We start from the raw sequence: 16,777 nt of genomic DNA, 5'->3' as shown, positions 1-16,777 counted from the left end.
AATAAATAGAATATCCAGATAGAAAGTCAGGAAAGAAACAGAGGATGAACAACATTATAAACCTAAGAGAAATATACATAACATTTTGCCCAAGAGCAGCAGAATACATATTCTTTTCAACTGAACATGGAACTTTATAGATCACAAGTTTGGTCACAAAACAAGTCTAAACAGATTAAAGAAGGCTAAAGTCATGCAAAGTATCTTTTCTGAACACAATGGAATAAAACTAAAATGAACAGCAGAAGAAAAACTGGAAATTTAAGAAAATGTGGAAATTAAATGACAAGCTCTTGAACAACAATTTTGTCAGAAAAGAAATCAAAGAAAACTCCTAAAGACAAATAAACAAACAAAAACCACAACATACCAAAACTTATGGGCTACAGCAAGAGTAGTACTGAAAAGGAAGTTTACTGTGATAAACAGACACATTGAGAGAAAAGAAAGATCAAATGAACAACTTAATTAACATTTCAAGGAGCTAGAAGAACAAAATAAGCACAAAGTTAGCAGAAGGAAAGAAATAACAAAGATTAGAATAGAAATAAGTGCAATAGAGAACAGTAAAACAATGAAATTGAGTTTTTGGAAAGATAAAACTGACAAACCCTTAGCTAAACTAAGAAAAAGGAAAGAAGACTCAAATAAATAAATCCAAAATGAAAGAGGAGACATTAGAACTGAGGCCACAGAAATAAAAAGGATTATAAAAGACTACTATGAACTACAGCAACTGAATAATCTTTTAAAAAATGGATAAATTCCTAGAATCATACACCTTACCAAGACTGAATTGTGAAGAAATAGAAAGTCTGAACAGACCTAAAACTAATACAGAGATTGAATCACTAATCAAAAACCTCGCAACAAAGAAAAGCCCAGGACCAGATGGATTCCCTGGTGAATTCTACCAAATATTCAAAGAAGAATTAATGCCAATGCTTTTAAACTCTTCCAAAAAATTGAAGAGAAGGGAACACTTCCAAACTCATTTTATGATGCCACCATTATCCTGATACAAGGTACCTTTACCAGTTGACTTTGACAGACAAGTATACCACAAGGAAACAAAACTATAGGCCAATATCCCTGATTAATACTGATGCAAAAATCCTCAAGAAAATACTGGAAAACTTAATCCAACAGAAAATTGAAATGATCATACACTATGAACAAGTGGGATTTATCCCTGGGATACAAGGATGGCTCAACATATGAAAACAAATTAATGCGATACACCACAATGACAAAATAAAGGGTAAAAATCACATATCTGTCTCAACAGAAGTTGAAAAAGGATTGAACAATATTCAACATCCTTTCATGATAAAAATGCTCAACACACCAGGAATAGAAAGAAAGCATTTCAACATAATAAAGGCAATATATAAAAAGCTCTGCTGAAAGACTGAAAGCTTTTCCTCTAAGAACAAGGCAATGATGCCCACTCTTGCCAGTTGCTTAACATAGTACTAGAAGTCCTAGCCAGAGCAATTAAGCAAGAAAAAGAAATAAAAGGTATTCAAATTGGAAAGGAAGAAGCAAAACTGTCCATGTGTGCAAATGACATAATGTTATATATATATAATCTGAAAGACTCAATTAAAAACTTTTTTAAAGCTACAAAATGAATTCAGTGAAGTTTTAGGATACAACATTGACATACAAAAATCAGTCTCATTTCTATTCACTAACAACAAACTATGTGAAAAAGAAATCAGGAAACCAATCCCATTTACAACAGCCCCAAAGGAATAAATTTAACAAAGGAAGTGGAAAACCTGTATACTGAAAACTAGAAAACATTGATGAAAGTAATTAAAGAAGAAACATATAAATGGAAAGACATCCCATGTTCATGAGTTAGAAGACTTAGTATTCTTAAAATGTCCATGCTATCAAAGCAATCTACAGATTCAATGCAGTCACTATCAAAACCCCAATGACATATTTTTTATAGAAATAGAAAAAGTGCTAAAATCCATATAGAACCACAAAAGATAACAAATAGCCAAATCAATCTTATGAAAGAACAAAGTGGGAGGCATCAAAGTTCCCAGTTTCCAAATACATTGCAAAGCTACAGTAATCAAAAAAGTATGGTACTGGTATAAAGACAGAATTGTAGACCTATGGAATTCAATAAAGAGCCTAGAAATAAATTCACACATATATGACCAACTGGTCTTCAACAAGGGTGCCAAGAATATACAATCAATAAAGGGTGGTCTCTTCAACAAAAGTGTTAGTCAAATCAGTATCTGGGTATCCAGTTGCAAAAGAATGAAATTGGACCCTTTTGTTATACCCTAAACAAAAATCAACTCAAAATAGATTAAACACTTAAACATAAGATTGAAACTGTAGAATTCCTAGATGAAAACATAGAGAAAAACTTCACTACATTGGTATTGGCAATGATTTCCTTGATATGACACCAAGAACACAAGCAACAAAAGCAAAAATAGACCAGTGGGAGTACACCAAACTTAAAAGCTTCTGCACAGCAAACAAAACAGTTAACAGAGTAGAAGACAACCTACAGAATGAAAGGAAATATTTCAAACTACATTTCTGATAAGGAATTAATCTTCAAAATATATAAGGAACTCGAACTCATAGTAAAAAAACTAATAATCTAATTAAAAATGGGCTAAGAACTAGAATAGACATTTCTCTAAAAAAGACATACAAGCGGCCAACAGGTAAATGGGAAAAAAGAAAAGCTTAATGTCACTAATTATCAGGGAAATGTAAATCAAAACCATGAGATACCACCTCACACCTGTCAGGAGGACTATTATCAAAAAAAAGAAAACCACAAAAGACACAAGTGCTAGTGAGGATATGGAGACATTGGCACTCTTGGACACTGTTGGTGGGAATGCATAATGGTACATCTACTATGGAAAACAGTATACAGTTTCCTCCAAACAAACAAAAAAAGGACTATCAGATGATCCAGCAATTCCACTCCTGGGCATTTATCCAAAATAGTTGAAATCAGTATCTCAAAGAGATTATTAGCACTCCTATGTTCACTTCAGCATTATTCACAATAGTCAAGACACAGAAAAAAACTAAATATTCATAGATAGATGAATGAATAAAAGAAAATGTGGTATATTCATACAACAGAATATCATTCAGCCTTTAAAAAGAAGGAAATTATGCAATACACAACAACAAGCATGAATCCTGAGAATATGATACTAAGTGGTATTATATTAAGTCAGTCTGACAGACAAATACTGCATGATTCCAACTCTTTGAGGTATCTAAAATAGTTAAATTCATAGAATCACAGAGTCGAATGGTGGTTGTCAGGGGCTAAGAGGAGAGAGGAATGGGAATAAACTAATCAATGGGCATAACGTTTCAGTTAAGCAAGATGAATAAGTTCTGGAGATCTGCTACTCAAGATTGTACCTAAAGTCAACAATATTGCACTGTACACTTAAAAATTTTTTAAGAGAGTAGATCTCATGTTAAGTATTCTTGCCAAAATAAAATTAAATTTTAAAAAGAGATCCAATAATGCTAGAGACAACCATGACAGACAAGACACTGCAGAATCTACGACAAGCAGATCCCTGGAGTTCTAGAGCAAAAGATGCTTTCTGCAGTACAAAACTCCATGTGAAAAGCAGCTCCTGGAAAAGTCCTGATCCCTACTAAATACTGAGCTTCTAATCATAATTAGAATTTAATTTAAGTGACAGGGAGCAAACCCTGACTCCAATGACAACTACCTCTGTTACACAAATGCCATTCCCTCAGCCCACGCCTATGGCTTCATGGAAGGTTCCCTGAGGAAGACAACTCAAGACTGACTAACAGATGGACTGGCTTGATATGTTGGCACAAGTTAAAAAAACACTTGTTGCTGCCATATAATATCACTCAGTTTTCTTTAAATGATGTGGTGATAGGAAAATCTCCCAGTGAACAGAACTTACAGCAGTACACTTACTCCTCTCCTTTGTATGGAGGTAGAAGTAATACGAGGTAAAGATATACATGGACTTGTGGGCAATGGCAAATGTCTTGGTAGGTTGGTTGGTAATAGGATTGTAAAGAACAAGATTGAAAGACTGCAGTCATGGAGGTCTGGGACAGGGATATGGGAATGGAACAATGGGAATGGGTACAAAGTATTCAAATCTTTGGTTATGAAGTCATAACCAAAAAAAAATGTTGAAGATTCTCCATGCTCATCAGACAATACCTAACACAGAGGAGGCATTAAACAAAAAGGTGGATGGAATAATTCATGCAGTGGACATCAGTCAACTTTGCATAACAGAAGAAAGAATAAATTAGACATGATGATAGAGATAAGGAAGCTGTGCATGAATTCTCCTGAGTGGGCTCCCTCTAACCAAGGCTAATCTACCTATGACCACTACTGTACCTATTCACGGACACATTCTTTGTTGCTTTTTCTTCATTTCCTGTCTTACTCTCCCTACACCCACACCTGTTCTTCCTGAGATACCCACCTAAATATAAAACGTTTACCTAAGTCCTTGTCTCAGTATGAGATACAACTTTCCAAGACTAAGCCAGGAAGAACTAGAAAATATAAACAGACCTATGACAAGTAATGAAGTTGAAACTGTAATTTAAAATCTTCCAACAAACAAAAGTCCAGAATCAGATGGCTTCATGGGCGAATTCTACCAAACATTAGGGAAAAGCTAACACCAATCCTTCTCAAACTCTTCCAAAAAATTGCAGAGGAAGGAACACTCCCAAATTCGTTCTATGAAGCCACCATCACCCTGATACCAAAATCAGACAAAGATATCACAGAAAAAAAGAAAATTACAGACCAATATCAATGATGAACATAGATGCAAAAATCCTCAACAAAATACTAGCAAGCAGAATCCAACAACATATTAAAAGGATCATACACCACGTTCAAGTGGGATTTATCACAGGAATGCAAGGATTCTTCAATATATACAAATCAATGTGATACATCATATTAACAAGTTAAAGAGTAAAAACCATATGAACATCTCAATAGATGCAGTAAAAGCTTTTGACAAAATTCAACATCAACTTATGATAAAAACTCTCAAGAAAATGGGCAAAGAGGGAACCTACTTCAATATGATAAAGGCCATATATGACAAATCTACAGCAAACATCATACTCAATGGTGAAAAACTGAAAGCATTTCCACTAAGATCACGAACAAGAAAAGGATGCCCACTCTCGCCACTCTTATTCAACACAGTTTTGGAAGTTCTAGCCACGGCAATCTGAGAATAAAAAGAAATAAATGGAATCCAAATTGGAAAAGAAGAAGTAAGATTGTCACTGTTTGCAGATGACGTGATACTATACATAGAAAATCCTAAAGGTGCCACCAGAAAACTACTAAAGCTAGTCAATGAATTTTGTAAGGTTCCAGGATCCAAAATTAATGCACAGATATCTCTGGCATTCCTGTACACTAACAACAAAAAACCAGAAACAGAAATCAAATAAACAATCCCATTTACCATCGCAACAAAAAGAAAAAAATACCTAGACGTAAATCTACCTAAGGAGGCAAAAATTTGTACTTAGAAAACTATACAACACTGATGAAAGAAATCAAACATAACATAAACAGATGGACAGATATACCATGTTCTTGGATTGTAAGAATCAATATTATGAAAATGACTATACTATCCAAAGCAATCTAGAGGTACAATGTAATCCCTATCAAACTATCAATGGCATTTTTCACAGAATTGGAACAAAAAATTCTACAGTCTGTATGGAAACACAAAAGACCCCGAATAGCCAAAGCAATTTTGAGAAAGAAAAATGGGGCTGGAGGAATCAGGCTACCTGACTTCAAACTATACTACAAAGCTACAGTAATCAAGACAGTATGGTACTGGAAGGCACAAAAACAGAAATACAGATCAGTGGTATAGGATAGAAAGGCCAGAGATAAACCCACGCACATATGGTCACCTAATTTTTGACAAAGGAGGCAAGAACATACAATGGAGAAAAGACAGTCTCTTCAATAAGTGGTGCTGGGAAAACTGGACAGCTACATGTAAAAGAATGAAATTAGAACACTCCCTAATACCATACACAAAAATAAACTCCAAATGGATTAAAGACCTAAATGTAAGACTGGATAAAACTTGTAGATGATAACATAGGAAAAACACTATTTGACATTAACCACAGCAAGATCTTTTTTGACCCACCTCCTAGAATAATGAAAATAAAAACGAAAATTAAAAAATGGGACCTAATGAAACTTCAAAGCTTTTGCGCAGCAAAGGAAACCATAAACAAGAGAAAAAGACAACCCTCAAAATGGGAGTAAATATTTGCAAATGAAACAGTGGACAAAGGATTAATATCCAAAATATACAAACAGTTCATGCAGCTCAATATCAAAAAAAACCAAACAACCCAAATAAAAACTGGGTGGAACACTTAAATACACATTTCATCAAAGAAGACATACAGATGGCCAAAAGGCACATGAAAAGATGCTCAACATCACTAATTATTAGAGAAATGCAAATCCAAACTACAATGAGGTATCACCTCACACTGGTGAGAATGGCCATCATCAAAAAAGCTACAAATAATAAATGCTGGAGACGGTGTGGTGAAAAGGGAACCCTCCTACACTATTGGTGAGAATGTAAATTGATACATCCACTATGGAGAACAGTATGGAGGTTCCTTAGAAGACTAAAAATAGAATTACCATATGACCCAGCAATCCCACTACTGGGCATATACCCTGAGAAAACCATAATTCAAAAGGACACATGTATCCCAATGTTCATTGCAGCACTATTTACAATGGTCAACACGTGGAAACAACCTAAATGTCCAATGATAGATGAATGGATAAAGAAGATGTGGTACATATATACAATGGAATATTACTCAGCCATAAAAAGGAATGAAATTGGGTCATTTGTAGAGATGTGATGGACCTAGAGTCTGTCATACAGAGTGAAGTGAGCCAGAAAGAGAAAAACAAATATCGTATACTAACGCATATATGTGGAATCTAAAAAATGGTACAGATGAACCTATTTGTAGGGCAGGAATAGAGACATGGACATAGAGAATGGACATGTGGACACAGTGGGGAAAGGGGAGGGTGAGATGAATTGGGAGATTAGGTTTGACATAAATACACTACCATGTGTAAAACAGATAGCTAGTGGGAATGTGCTGTATAGCACAGGGAGTTCAGCTCAGTGCTCTGTGATGACCTAGATGTGAGGGAAAAGGGGGAGGGAGGTCCAAGAGAGAGGAGATATAGGCATACATATGCTGATTCACTTCATTGTACAGCAGAAACTAACAAAATATTGTAAAGTAATTTTACTCCAATAAATAAATAAATAAATAAAATATACAACCTTTACCTAAGTCCTTATCTCAGTATGATTGTGGGAGGAACCCAATTTAAGGCTCTGATATTGCAAGGTTTTTCTAAGGGTTGGAAATAACACTCACAAATACACCAAGAAAAATTCTGGTACATTTTAGCACCTTTGAAACAGTGATATTATACATGTGCCAGAATTAGTACCTGAAGTTCATTGCTAGATATTGTGTTAAGTCTATTTTGTATGTTATCTCTAATTTGCACAATAATTCTACAATACAGATACTTATTTTCCTAATTTTAAGTAAACTTTAAGTGATAACATCAGCATGACATAACCAAGTATGTGCTAAAGTTAATATATGAACCTAAGTCTGTCTGAAACCAAAACCTGTGTTTTTTGGTATTATACTAAGTTGCCTCTTGTTTAAAAAAAAATTAGTTAGCATGCCCTCTGGATTCATCCATGTTGTCACAAATGGCAGGATGTCCTTTATATGGCTGAATACTATTTCATTATATATTATATTTATATATATATATTCCATCACTCATATATATCATGTGTGTGTGTGTATATATATATATATATATATATATATATATATATATATATATATATATATATCATATTTTCTGTATCCATTCATCCAGCAAAGTACATTTAGGTTGTTTCCACATCTTGCTATTGTGAATAATGCTGTGGTGAAGTTGATTTCATAGATACAGAGAAAAGAATGGTGGTTGCCTGGGGCTGAGGGAAGGGGAACTGGGGTGATGTAAGTCAAGGGGTACAAATTTTCAGTTATAAGTTCTGAGGCTCTAATGTACAGCATGGTGACTAGAGTTAAAGAATATGGTATTGTATACTTGAAAATTTCTGAGAGTAGATCTTAAGCATTTTCACCACAGGGAGGGGAAAGGAGATAACTATGTTAGCTATGTAAAGTGATATTTGTGTTAATTATCGTGATTTTGGTAACTGTTCTACAATATACATGTATATCAAATCATTACATCATACACCTTACATATATGCAATTATATTTGTCAACTATTCCTCAATAAAGTTAAAAAAACAACAAAGTATATCAGCCATCTGGATATCTAAAAGAAAAGTTCAGGTGCAGTATTAAGCTAAAAACCCTGATTTCTAATGTAGTCATAGCATATTTTCATGCTGCACCAATAATAAAGACTATTTTATTTTCTTTCAAGAGGAAATAAAACATTAATTTTTAAAGCTTACAAAAATAAATGTAGTAAAACTCCATTGGGGGAATTAAAAATAAAAGTTTTAAAGTTTTTATTTCTATTGTCTGAAATGATATATAAATAACTGAACCATATCTTTATTTCACTGATGCTTTTTCATGCCATGGTAATTTAATACAACATACTAAATCTCTCAGGCTAACCAATTAGTTTGAAGTATGAATTATAGTACACTTCTCACATTCAATACACATATATGCATATCAATCATAAAAGAATAATCAAATTGCATATGATGGCAACCAAACATAGTATTTATTTGGATGGTTTATTTTAAAACAGTAGTAAACTTTTCGTTTTTCTTTATCATAAAACCTTTTCCTATATATCTTATCACCTAGTGAGAAATTTTCAACAATATGTTAATTATTCATGTCATAAGTTGACCTATAATAAGTTAATACATATATGCAGTGGTTAAAAGTATGGCCTGTGGAGCCAGGAAATTCTCAGTTTCAAATTCAGCTACATACACCACTTGTCAGTCATGCAATTCAAGGTAAATAACTTTACATCTCTGAGCATCACTTTCTTCACCTACAAAGAGAGATATAATACCTCAGAAGTCTTTTGTGTGTATTAAATGAGATAAACTATATATATCATTCCTTACAAGGTATGGCAAATGATAAAATGATACTTGCTATTGTTTTTTTCCCTTTATGTTCTTGCTGCTATTAGTTAAATTTTTATTTATATGTAAAAATATTTTTATTAATCTTAAAATCTCACTTTATGAAGACCATTTTGTTCACTATCTGTCCTCCTTCATTTATTAATTCCTCTGGTGCTCTCTCTTGCTCTCTCTCTCCCCAGTCCTTCTGGGACTCCCATTATGCATATACTGATCTCTTTGATGGTATTGCATAAACCCCTTAAGCTTTCCTCACTCTATTTCATTCTTTTTACTTTTGTTCCTCTGATTGCATTATTTCCAATAATATGTATTCAAATTCACTGATTCTTTCTTCTGCTTTAGTCTGCTATTAAAGTCCTGTAGGAAGTTTTTTCAGTTCAGTTACTGTGTTCTTCAGCTTCATGCTTTCTATCAACATTTGGTACTTTCAGCATTATCTCTCTCTCTGATGAAATTGTCACTTTGTTCATGCAATGTTTTCTTGACCTTGGTGAAAATCTTTATAACAGTTATTTTGATTTCTCTGTCAGATAAATCATGTAACTCCATTTCTTTAGAGTCAGTTTCTGATAGTACACTAGGTGCTAAGGAATGAAAATTAATAAGAAAACATCACTGACTTCAAGGAATTTTCAGTGATAAGGAAAAGGAAAGAGATCATTAAATGACTGCAATGCAATAAAAACTATCATAGCAGAGGCCAGTAAATCATAGAAGAGGTGCCTGTAAATATACAGGTAGAGACGGGTAAACCTGCCTGGGAGGTGCTGTGTCTCAGAGGAAGAAATGCTGGCCTGAGTCTGAATTAACATTTTACCAAGTAGAGAAAGGCATCTGGGGCACAGAGAAAATGGCATCTGCAAAGGTACAAGGACTTGAGAGAAGTTGGTGGACTGGGGAACAGCAAGAAATTAAATATGGCTTTTTATCAAAGCTAACAGAAAATTAATCTTTTTAATTGTTGGTAAAAACAACCATGGTACTTAGGGTTCAGAGAACTGTCATATAACTGGAATGTCCCTTCAATCACACACACACATACAAACACATTATTCAAAACCAAAAATAATCAACAACTGTTTATAAAACAAAGTTATGTTTAACTTTCTCATTAATATTTTCAACATATTCTGAATACCTACTATGTGCTTATATGCCATTCAGAGTATGAGGCTCAGATATAAAGAAGTTAACAAGATTCAACTACTACTGGGTGGAAATTCACAATTAAGCCCTGTTCTCCCTAACAGAATACTCACAGCATTTGCTGTTTACGAAGTATATTACTTTTTCTGTTTTGTTTATGTTCAACTGAATCTTTTCTTTAATTGCTTCTTTATAGAGAAGACTGCTTTCAGAAAGACTAAGAACCAGGTATACAGTAGACACTCAATAATTAATAATTTATCAAGTATTCAAATTATATTAGTTTTATCCCAAAAGAAATAATATCTGGGTAAGTATTTGATAAAATATAAGGTACTGCATAAATGTTCATTAGTACTACCATTATCCTTCTAATCACTTATAACAACAAAAACATAGCACTTCATTTTTAAGTATTTCCAAGTTAGTTCATTCAAAATAGATTTTTCCTGACAACTTATTTCATTATGGTAAAAAATTAAATGGGTTGAATCACACTAAATGGTCAGATGGCATTAGATTCCAAAAACGACTCACTAGACAAGCTCAAAAGAAAAGGTCTTTGATACACTCACCACTTTCAAAGCAAGCATCAAAGATAAGATGTCCTTTCTTGGGCTGTCCACAGTATCCAGTTGGAAGCACCATATATTTGCTCACATTCCCTCCGATGGTATCATCATTTCCCAGATCATTGCCTATTGTTCAAAAAAATTGGCTCATGTTAAACAGAAATCATAATGCATTTAGTAACAGAAGTCCAATAAAATTTTTACCACTAATTTCCCCCCTCCCCTGTAATTTGGTGCTTATCCAGGCATTAAAAAAATTAACCACATATTGTGGTAGAGTAGAAAGAGAATAGATTTTTAAATCAAAAAGATATAGGCTCACATCTTATCGCTACTACATATTAAATCTCTGCGTCACAAAGCAATCAACCAAATCCTTTTAAGCCTCAGTTTCTCTCATCCACAAAAAGGGAATGGTGAAACCCATATTTCTAAATTGTGTTTTGAGAATTAGGTATGAAAAATATCTAGTATAACTACTGAAATGCAAAAGATGTTTGTATTTCAGTGCACAAGTGAGACTCATTGTAAGAGGCAGAGCTGTAAAAGAAAACAATCCTCTACACCTGGGGGAAGAGCACGAAACAGTCCTGGGCCTAAGACTATATATCAACATTATTGAAGGTCTCCTACCCCTGGGGAAGGAGTAAAAAACAATCGCTCACAAAACATATCAAAGATTCAAAGCAGAATTAAAAGAGGAAAGAGAAGTGGGATCACTGAAAAAACCCCACTCCAACATCAGAACATACCTAAGCCTAAGACCTAGGCTAGACCAGTATAAAAGAAACACTCCTAATCCCTCAATACCAATATAGCAAGCACTGGATAACAAACAAAGCAATCTAATTCTAGCATAGGGACAAAAGTATAGATAGAAGCCCCCTCTGTAATAGGAGTATCCAAGGGAAGGACAAAAGTTTAAGGTGGAGCAGAACATTGAAGAAAAACCCTCAATCACCCTACCCCTTTCCTTCATGAATAAAGTATCACTAGAAGCATATGAAGCCAGTGGCAAACTGAAGACAACCATAGCAACAATGAAACTCAACCCAGCTTAACTCCTGACTGGGTAGATATAAGCCCTCAAACAAATGCACCTAAGATAAGAGGTGCAAGCATTGTGACATATAATATTTATATCATTCTCTACGGTTCTACATGAGTTATACAGTATTCAATAAAAAAGTGTGGAACATACAAAAAAACTCAAGAAAAAAACAACCTACTATCTTGGGAGAAAAAATAAACAGAACTAAATTCAGAAATGACCAGACACTGGAATTATCAGAGTGTGAACTTAAAATAACTAAGAATAATATGTTAAATTTTCTAGTAGAAAATGAGGACAAAATGCATGAACAAATAGAGAATTTCAGTAGAGAGATGGAAATTACAGTAATAAGCCAAAAGGAAATGCTAATGCTAAAAAACACAATAAAAGAGATAAAAAATGTCTTCAGTATACTCATCAGTAGGCTTGACACAGATGAGGAAAGAACTGTGAACTCCAAATCAATAGAAATAAACAGAACAAAAACAAGGAAAAGAAAAGAAAAAAAACAGCAACTAAGGGCTGTGGAATAAAATAAAATAATCTAATGTACGTATAACTGGAATTCCAGAAGGAGATCAGAGGGCAGAAGAAATATTTGAAGAGATAATACCTGAAATTTTCCCACATTTAATGAAGGATATACAACTACAGGCCCAAGAAGCACCAAGCAGAATATACTTTTTAACTTGGTATTTCATATTTAAAAATATAAATCACATAAAAATGAACTAAGATAAAAAATTAGACTACTCATAAGAAACTGAAAAACAGAAGTCAAAGGAATAACATCTTAAAGTTATTGAAAGAAAAAAATGTCAACCTAAAATTTTAGACCTGGAACTTCCCTGGTGATCCAGTGGTTAAGATTCCGCACTCCCGGGGCTTCCCTGGTGGCGCAGTGGTTGAGAGTCTGCCTGCCAATGCAGGGGACATGGGTTCATGCCCCAGTCCGGGAAGATCCCACATGCCATGGAGCAGCTGGGCCTGTGAGCCATGGCCACTGAGCCTGCGTGTCCGGAGCCTGTGCTGCGCAATGGGAGAGGCCACAACAGTGAGAGGCCCGCGTACCGAAAAAAAAAAAAAAAAAAAGATTCCGCACTCCCAATGCAGGGGGCCCAGGTTCAACCTCTGGTAAGAGAACTAGATCCCACATGCCATAACTAAGAGCCCGCATGCCACAACTAAAAAGAGCCCGTATGCTGCAACTAAAAGATCCTGCATACCACAATGAAGATCTTGCACACAGCAATGAAGATCCTGTGTGCTGCAACTAAGACCCGGTTGCAGCCAAATAAATAAATAAATAAAAATTTTTAAATAAATAAATAAAATTTTAGACCCGGTGGAAATATCTTTCAAAACTTAAAGCCACAATAAAAGTATTCTGAGAAAAACAAAAGATGAGAAAATTCATTATCAGCAGTATGATATTATAAGAAATTTTAAAGAGAGTTCTTCAGGCAAAAGGAAAAATGATACCAGGCATAAACAAAGGAAGGAAGGACTCGAGAAATGATATAAATTGACATAAATATAAATGTTATTTTTAATCACTCTAAAAGATACATGATCAGCTAAAGAAAAGACAAGAGCAATGAGCTGTGGGTTTATGCCATAAGTAAGAGTAAAATATGTAGCAATAATAGCACAAAAGATAGGATGAAGCAATTGGAATTATTGTCTAAATTTCTTAAACTAAATATAAAACTTCATAATATTGTTTGAAAGTAGATGAACTATAATAAAGATGTATATTGAAAAGCCTAGGATAAACACTAAAAATAGTTTTAAATAAGCCAATAGTGAGGGTAAAATGGAACTAAAACAAATAGCTAATTAATCCAAAAGGAAGCAGAAAACAAAAGAGGAGAGAGGGAACAAAGAACAGATGGAGCAAGTAGACAAAAACTACCACAATATTATAATTAAATGCAAACATATATTAAATAATCTTACATGTAACTTAGGCAATTTTATAATAAATTTATGCCAGATTAAATACGTAGGAAAAACCAATGAGATGCTGTCTATAGAAAATCAAGTTTAAATATAAAGACATGGGTAAGTTAAAAGTAAAAGGATTTAAAAGAAATTCCATGCAAACAATAATCAAAACAGACTCAGAGAGGCTATATTAAGGTCAGCCAGTATAGAATTAAGAACAAGAAATAATACTAGGCATAAAGAGAGACATTATATAATAAGGGAGTCAATTCACCAAGAATACATAAAAATCCTAAATATGTATGCACCTAAAAACAGATCTTCAAAACACATGAAGGATAATTGATAGAAATAATTACATTGGAACTCCTTCAACACTACCATCTCTGTAATCAATAGAACTTAACAAATTAACAACATAAGGAATGAAAAATGGAACATCACTAAAATCCTACAGGCATAATAAGGGAATATCATGAACAACCTTAAGTCATAATTTTGTGAACTAAGATGAAATGACAAAGCAGACGAATACATTACAAAAATAGAAAACTAAATTACCAGCTTTCCTTATGAATGCAGACTCAAAATCCTCAGCAAATTATTATCAAATCAATGTAAAAAGTATAATACATAATGACCAAGTACAATTTATCTTGGGAATGCAAGACTTGTTCAATGTTCAGAAATCAATGCAATTCACCATATCCATAGACTAAAAATCAAATCTATATGATCATCCCATTAAATGGGGAAAAAATTCTGATAAAATTAAATATCTATTATCAGCATGAGAAGAATTAAAGGGAATTCCTCAACTTGATTAAGTTATATATTTATATGTTATATAATATATATAAAGAATACAACTAAATTATATCTAATAGTTAAAGACTAAAATTTTTCTGCCTAATACTGGATACATGACAAGGATGTCCATTCTCATCACTCCTATTCAACATCATTCTAAGGGTTCTAAACAAGAAGACAAAAAGGAGAAATAAAAGGTATACATACTGTCTCTATTCATAAACAACATAATTGTCTAGATAGAAAATCTCAAAAAATTTACTAAAAGCTACTATATGTAATAAATGAGTTCAGCAAGGTTACAGGACAAAAGGTCAATATAAAAAATCAATTGTATTTCTTATACTAGCAACAAACAACTGTAAATTAAAATAAAAAGCACTAACGTGTACAATAACGCCAAAAACTACAAAATATTTAGGTATAATCTGACAAATCTGTGCAAGATCTGTATGCTTAAAATTAAAAACATGGATAGGATATATCCAAAAGGGCCTAAATAAGTAGAAAAATAAACCATGTCAATGGATTAGAAGACTCACTATTGCCAAGATATCAATCTCCATAAATTGATCTATAGACTCAGCACAATCCCAACCAAGTACCCAGCAAGCTGGTTCTAAATTTACGTGGAAAAGTAAACAAACTAAAACAACCAAAACAATTTTCTTAAGGAATAGTATGGAATTAGAGAGGTGATAGACACATACTTCATTGGAACAGAACAGACTGTGTAGAAATACATCCACACATATATGGTCAGTTGATTTTTAATAAAAGTACAAAGGTAATTCAATGTATAGAGGGTAAATTTACCCCAAATGGTGTTGGACGAGTTAGTAATCCATATTCTAAAACCAACCAGACATCACACATAAAAATTAATGCAAAATAAATCAAACACCCAAATGTAAAATATAAAACTTATAGAAGAAAATATGAAAGTTTTCCACACACAAAAGAATGAGGTTAGAACCTCACCTGACACCATATACAAAAATTAACTCTAAATGGATCAAAGACCTACATGTAAGAGATGAAACTATAAAACTCTTAGAAAAAAACAGAGGGAAATCTCCATGTCATTAATTCTTGATTTGGCAATGATTTCTTGGATATGACACCAACAGCACTGCCAACAAAAGAAAAAAATAAAATAAACTTCATCTAAATTAAAAACATGTGTGCATTAAGCACCATTAACAGAGTAAATTGACAACCTACAGAATGGAAAAAAAAATCTGTGAATTACATATCTGATAAGAGGTTAACATCCAGAATACATAAAAAACTCCTACAACTCAACAACCAAAACAAAAAGAAAAATTCCAAAATAGGCAAAGAACCTGAATAGACATTTCTCCAAAGAAATACAAGTAGCCAATAAGTACATAAAAAGATACTCAACATCACTAGTCATTAAGTAAAAGCAAGTCAAAACCATGAGCTACCACTTCCCATCTATTAGGATGGCCACTATCAAAAAAATGAAAAATAATTTGGTCAAGACAGAAAAACCAGAACACTTGCACATTGCTGGTGGGAAATTATAATGGTACAGCCACTGTGGAAAACAGGCTGGTGGCATAAAAACAGTTTCAAACATAAAATTACCATAGATCCAACAATTCCACTCCTAAGCATATACTCAAAAGAATTGAAATTAGGGACTCAGATACTTGTATACCAATGTTCATGGCAACATTATTCTCATAGCCAAAAGATAGAAACAACCCAAATTCCATCAGCATATGAATAAAATTTTTAATATTGTAGATACATACAATGAAATATTTATTATTCAGCCATAAAAAGGAGTGAAATTCTGATACAGGCTACAACATGGATGAACCCTGAAAACATTAGGCAAAATGATAAAAGCCAGACAATGACAAATATTGTATGATTCCACTTATATGAGGTACCTAGAATAGGCAAATTCATAGAGAAAG

At 33.4% G+C, this 16,777-nt stretch overlaps 1 protein-coding gene across 1 annotated transcript in view; it reads right to left on the bottom strand.

Moving 5' to 3' along the window:
* Window positions 1-16,777, bottom strand: part of AGBL4 (AGBL carboxypeptidase 4) — a gene marked incomplete at both ends in the record, with an annotated part of 1,399,565 nt that overhangs the window by 1,252,992 nt on the left and 129,796 nt on the right. The window contains one exon of the mRNA XM_081220343.1: window positions 11,018-11,140. Within this exon, the coding sequence (XP_081076469.1) occupies window positions 11,018-11,140 (123 nt within the window). The remainder of the gene's footprint in view (window positions 1-11,017; window positions 11,141-16,777) is intronic.

Source organism: Mesoplodon bidens (assembly GCF_964165515.1).
Source record: "Mesoplodon bidens genome assembly, chromosome: 2".
Lineage (NCBI taxonomy): Eukaryota > Metazoa > Chordata > Mammalia > Artiodactyla > Ziphiidae > Mesoplodon > Mesoplodon bidens.
Note: the sequence above shows the minus strand (reverse complement) of the source record. Positions and strands in the feature narration are given on the sequence as shown.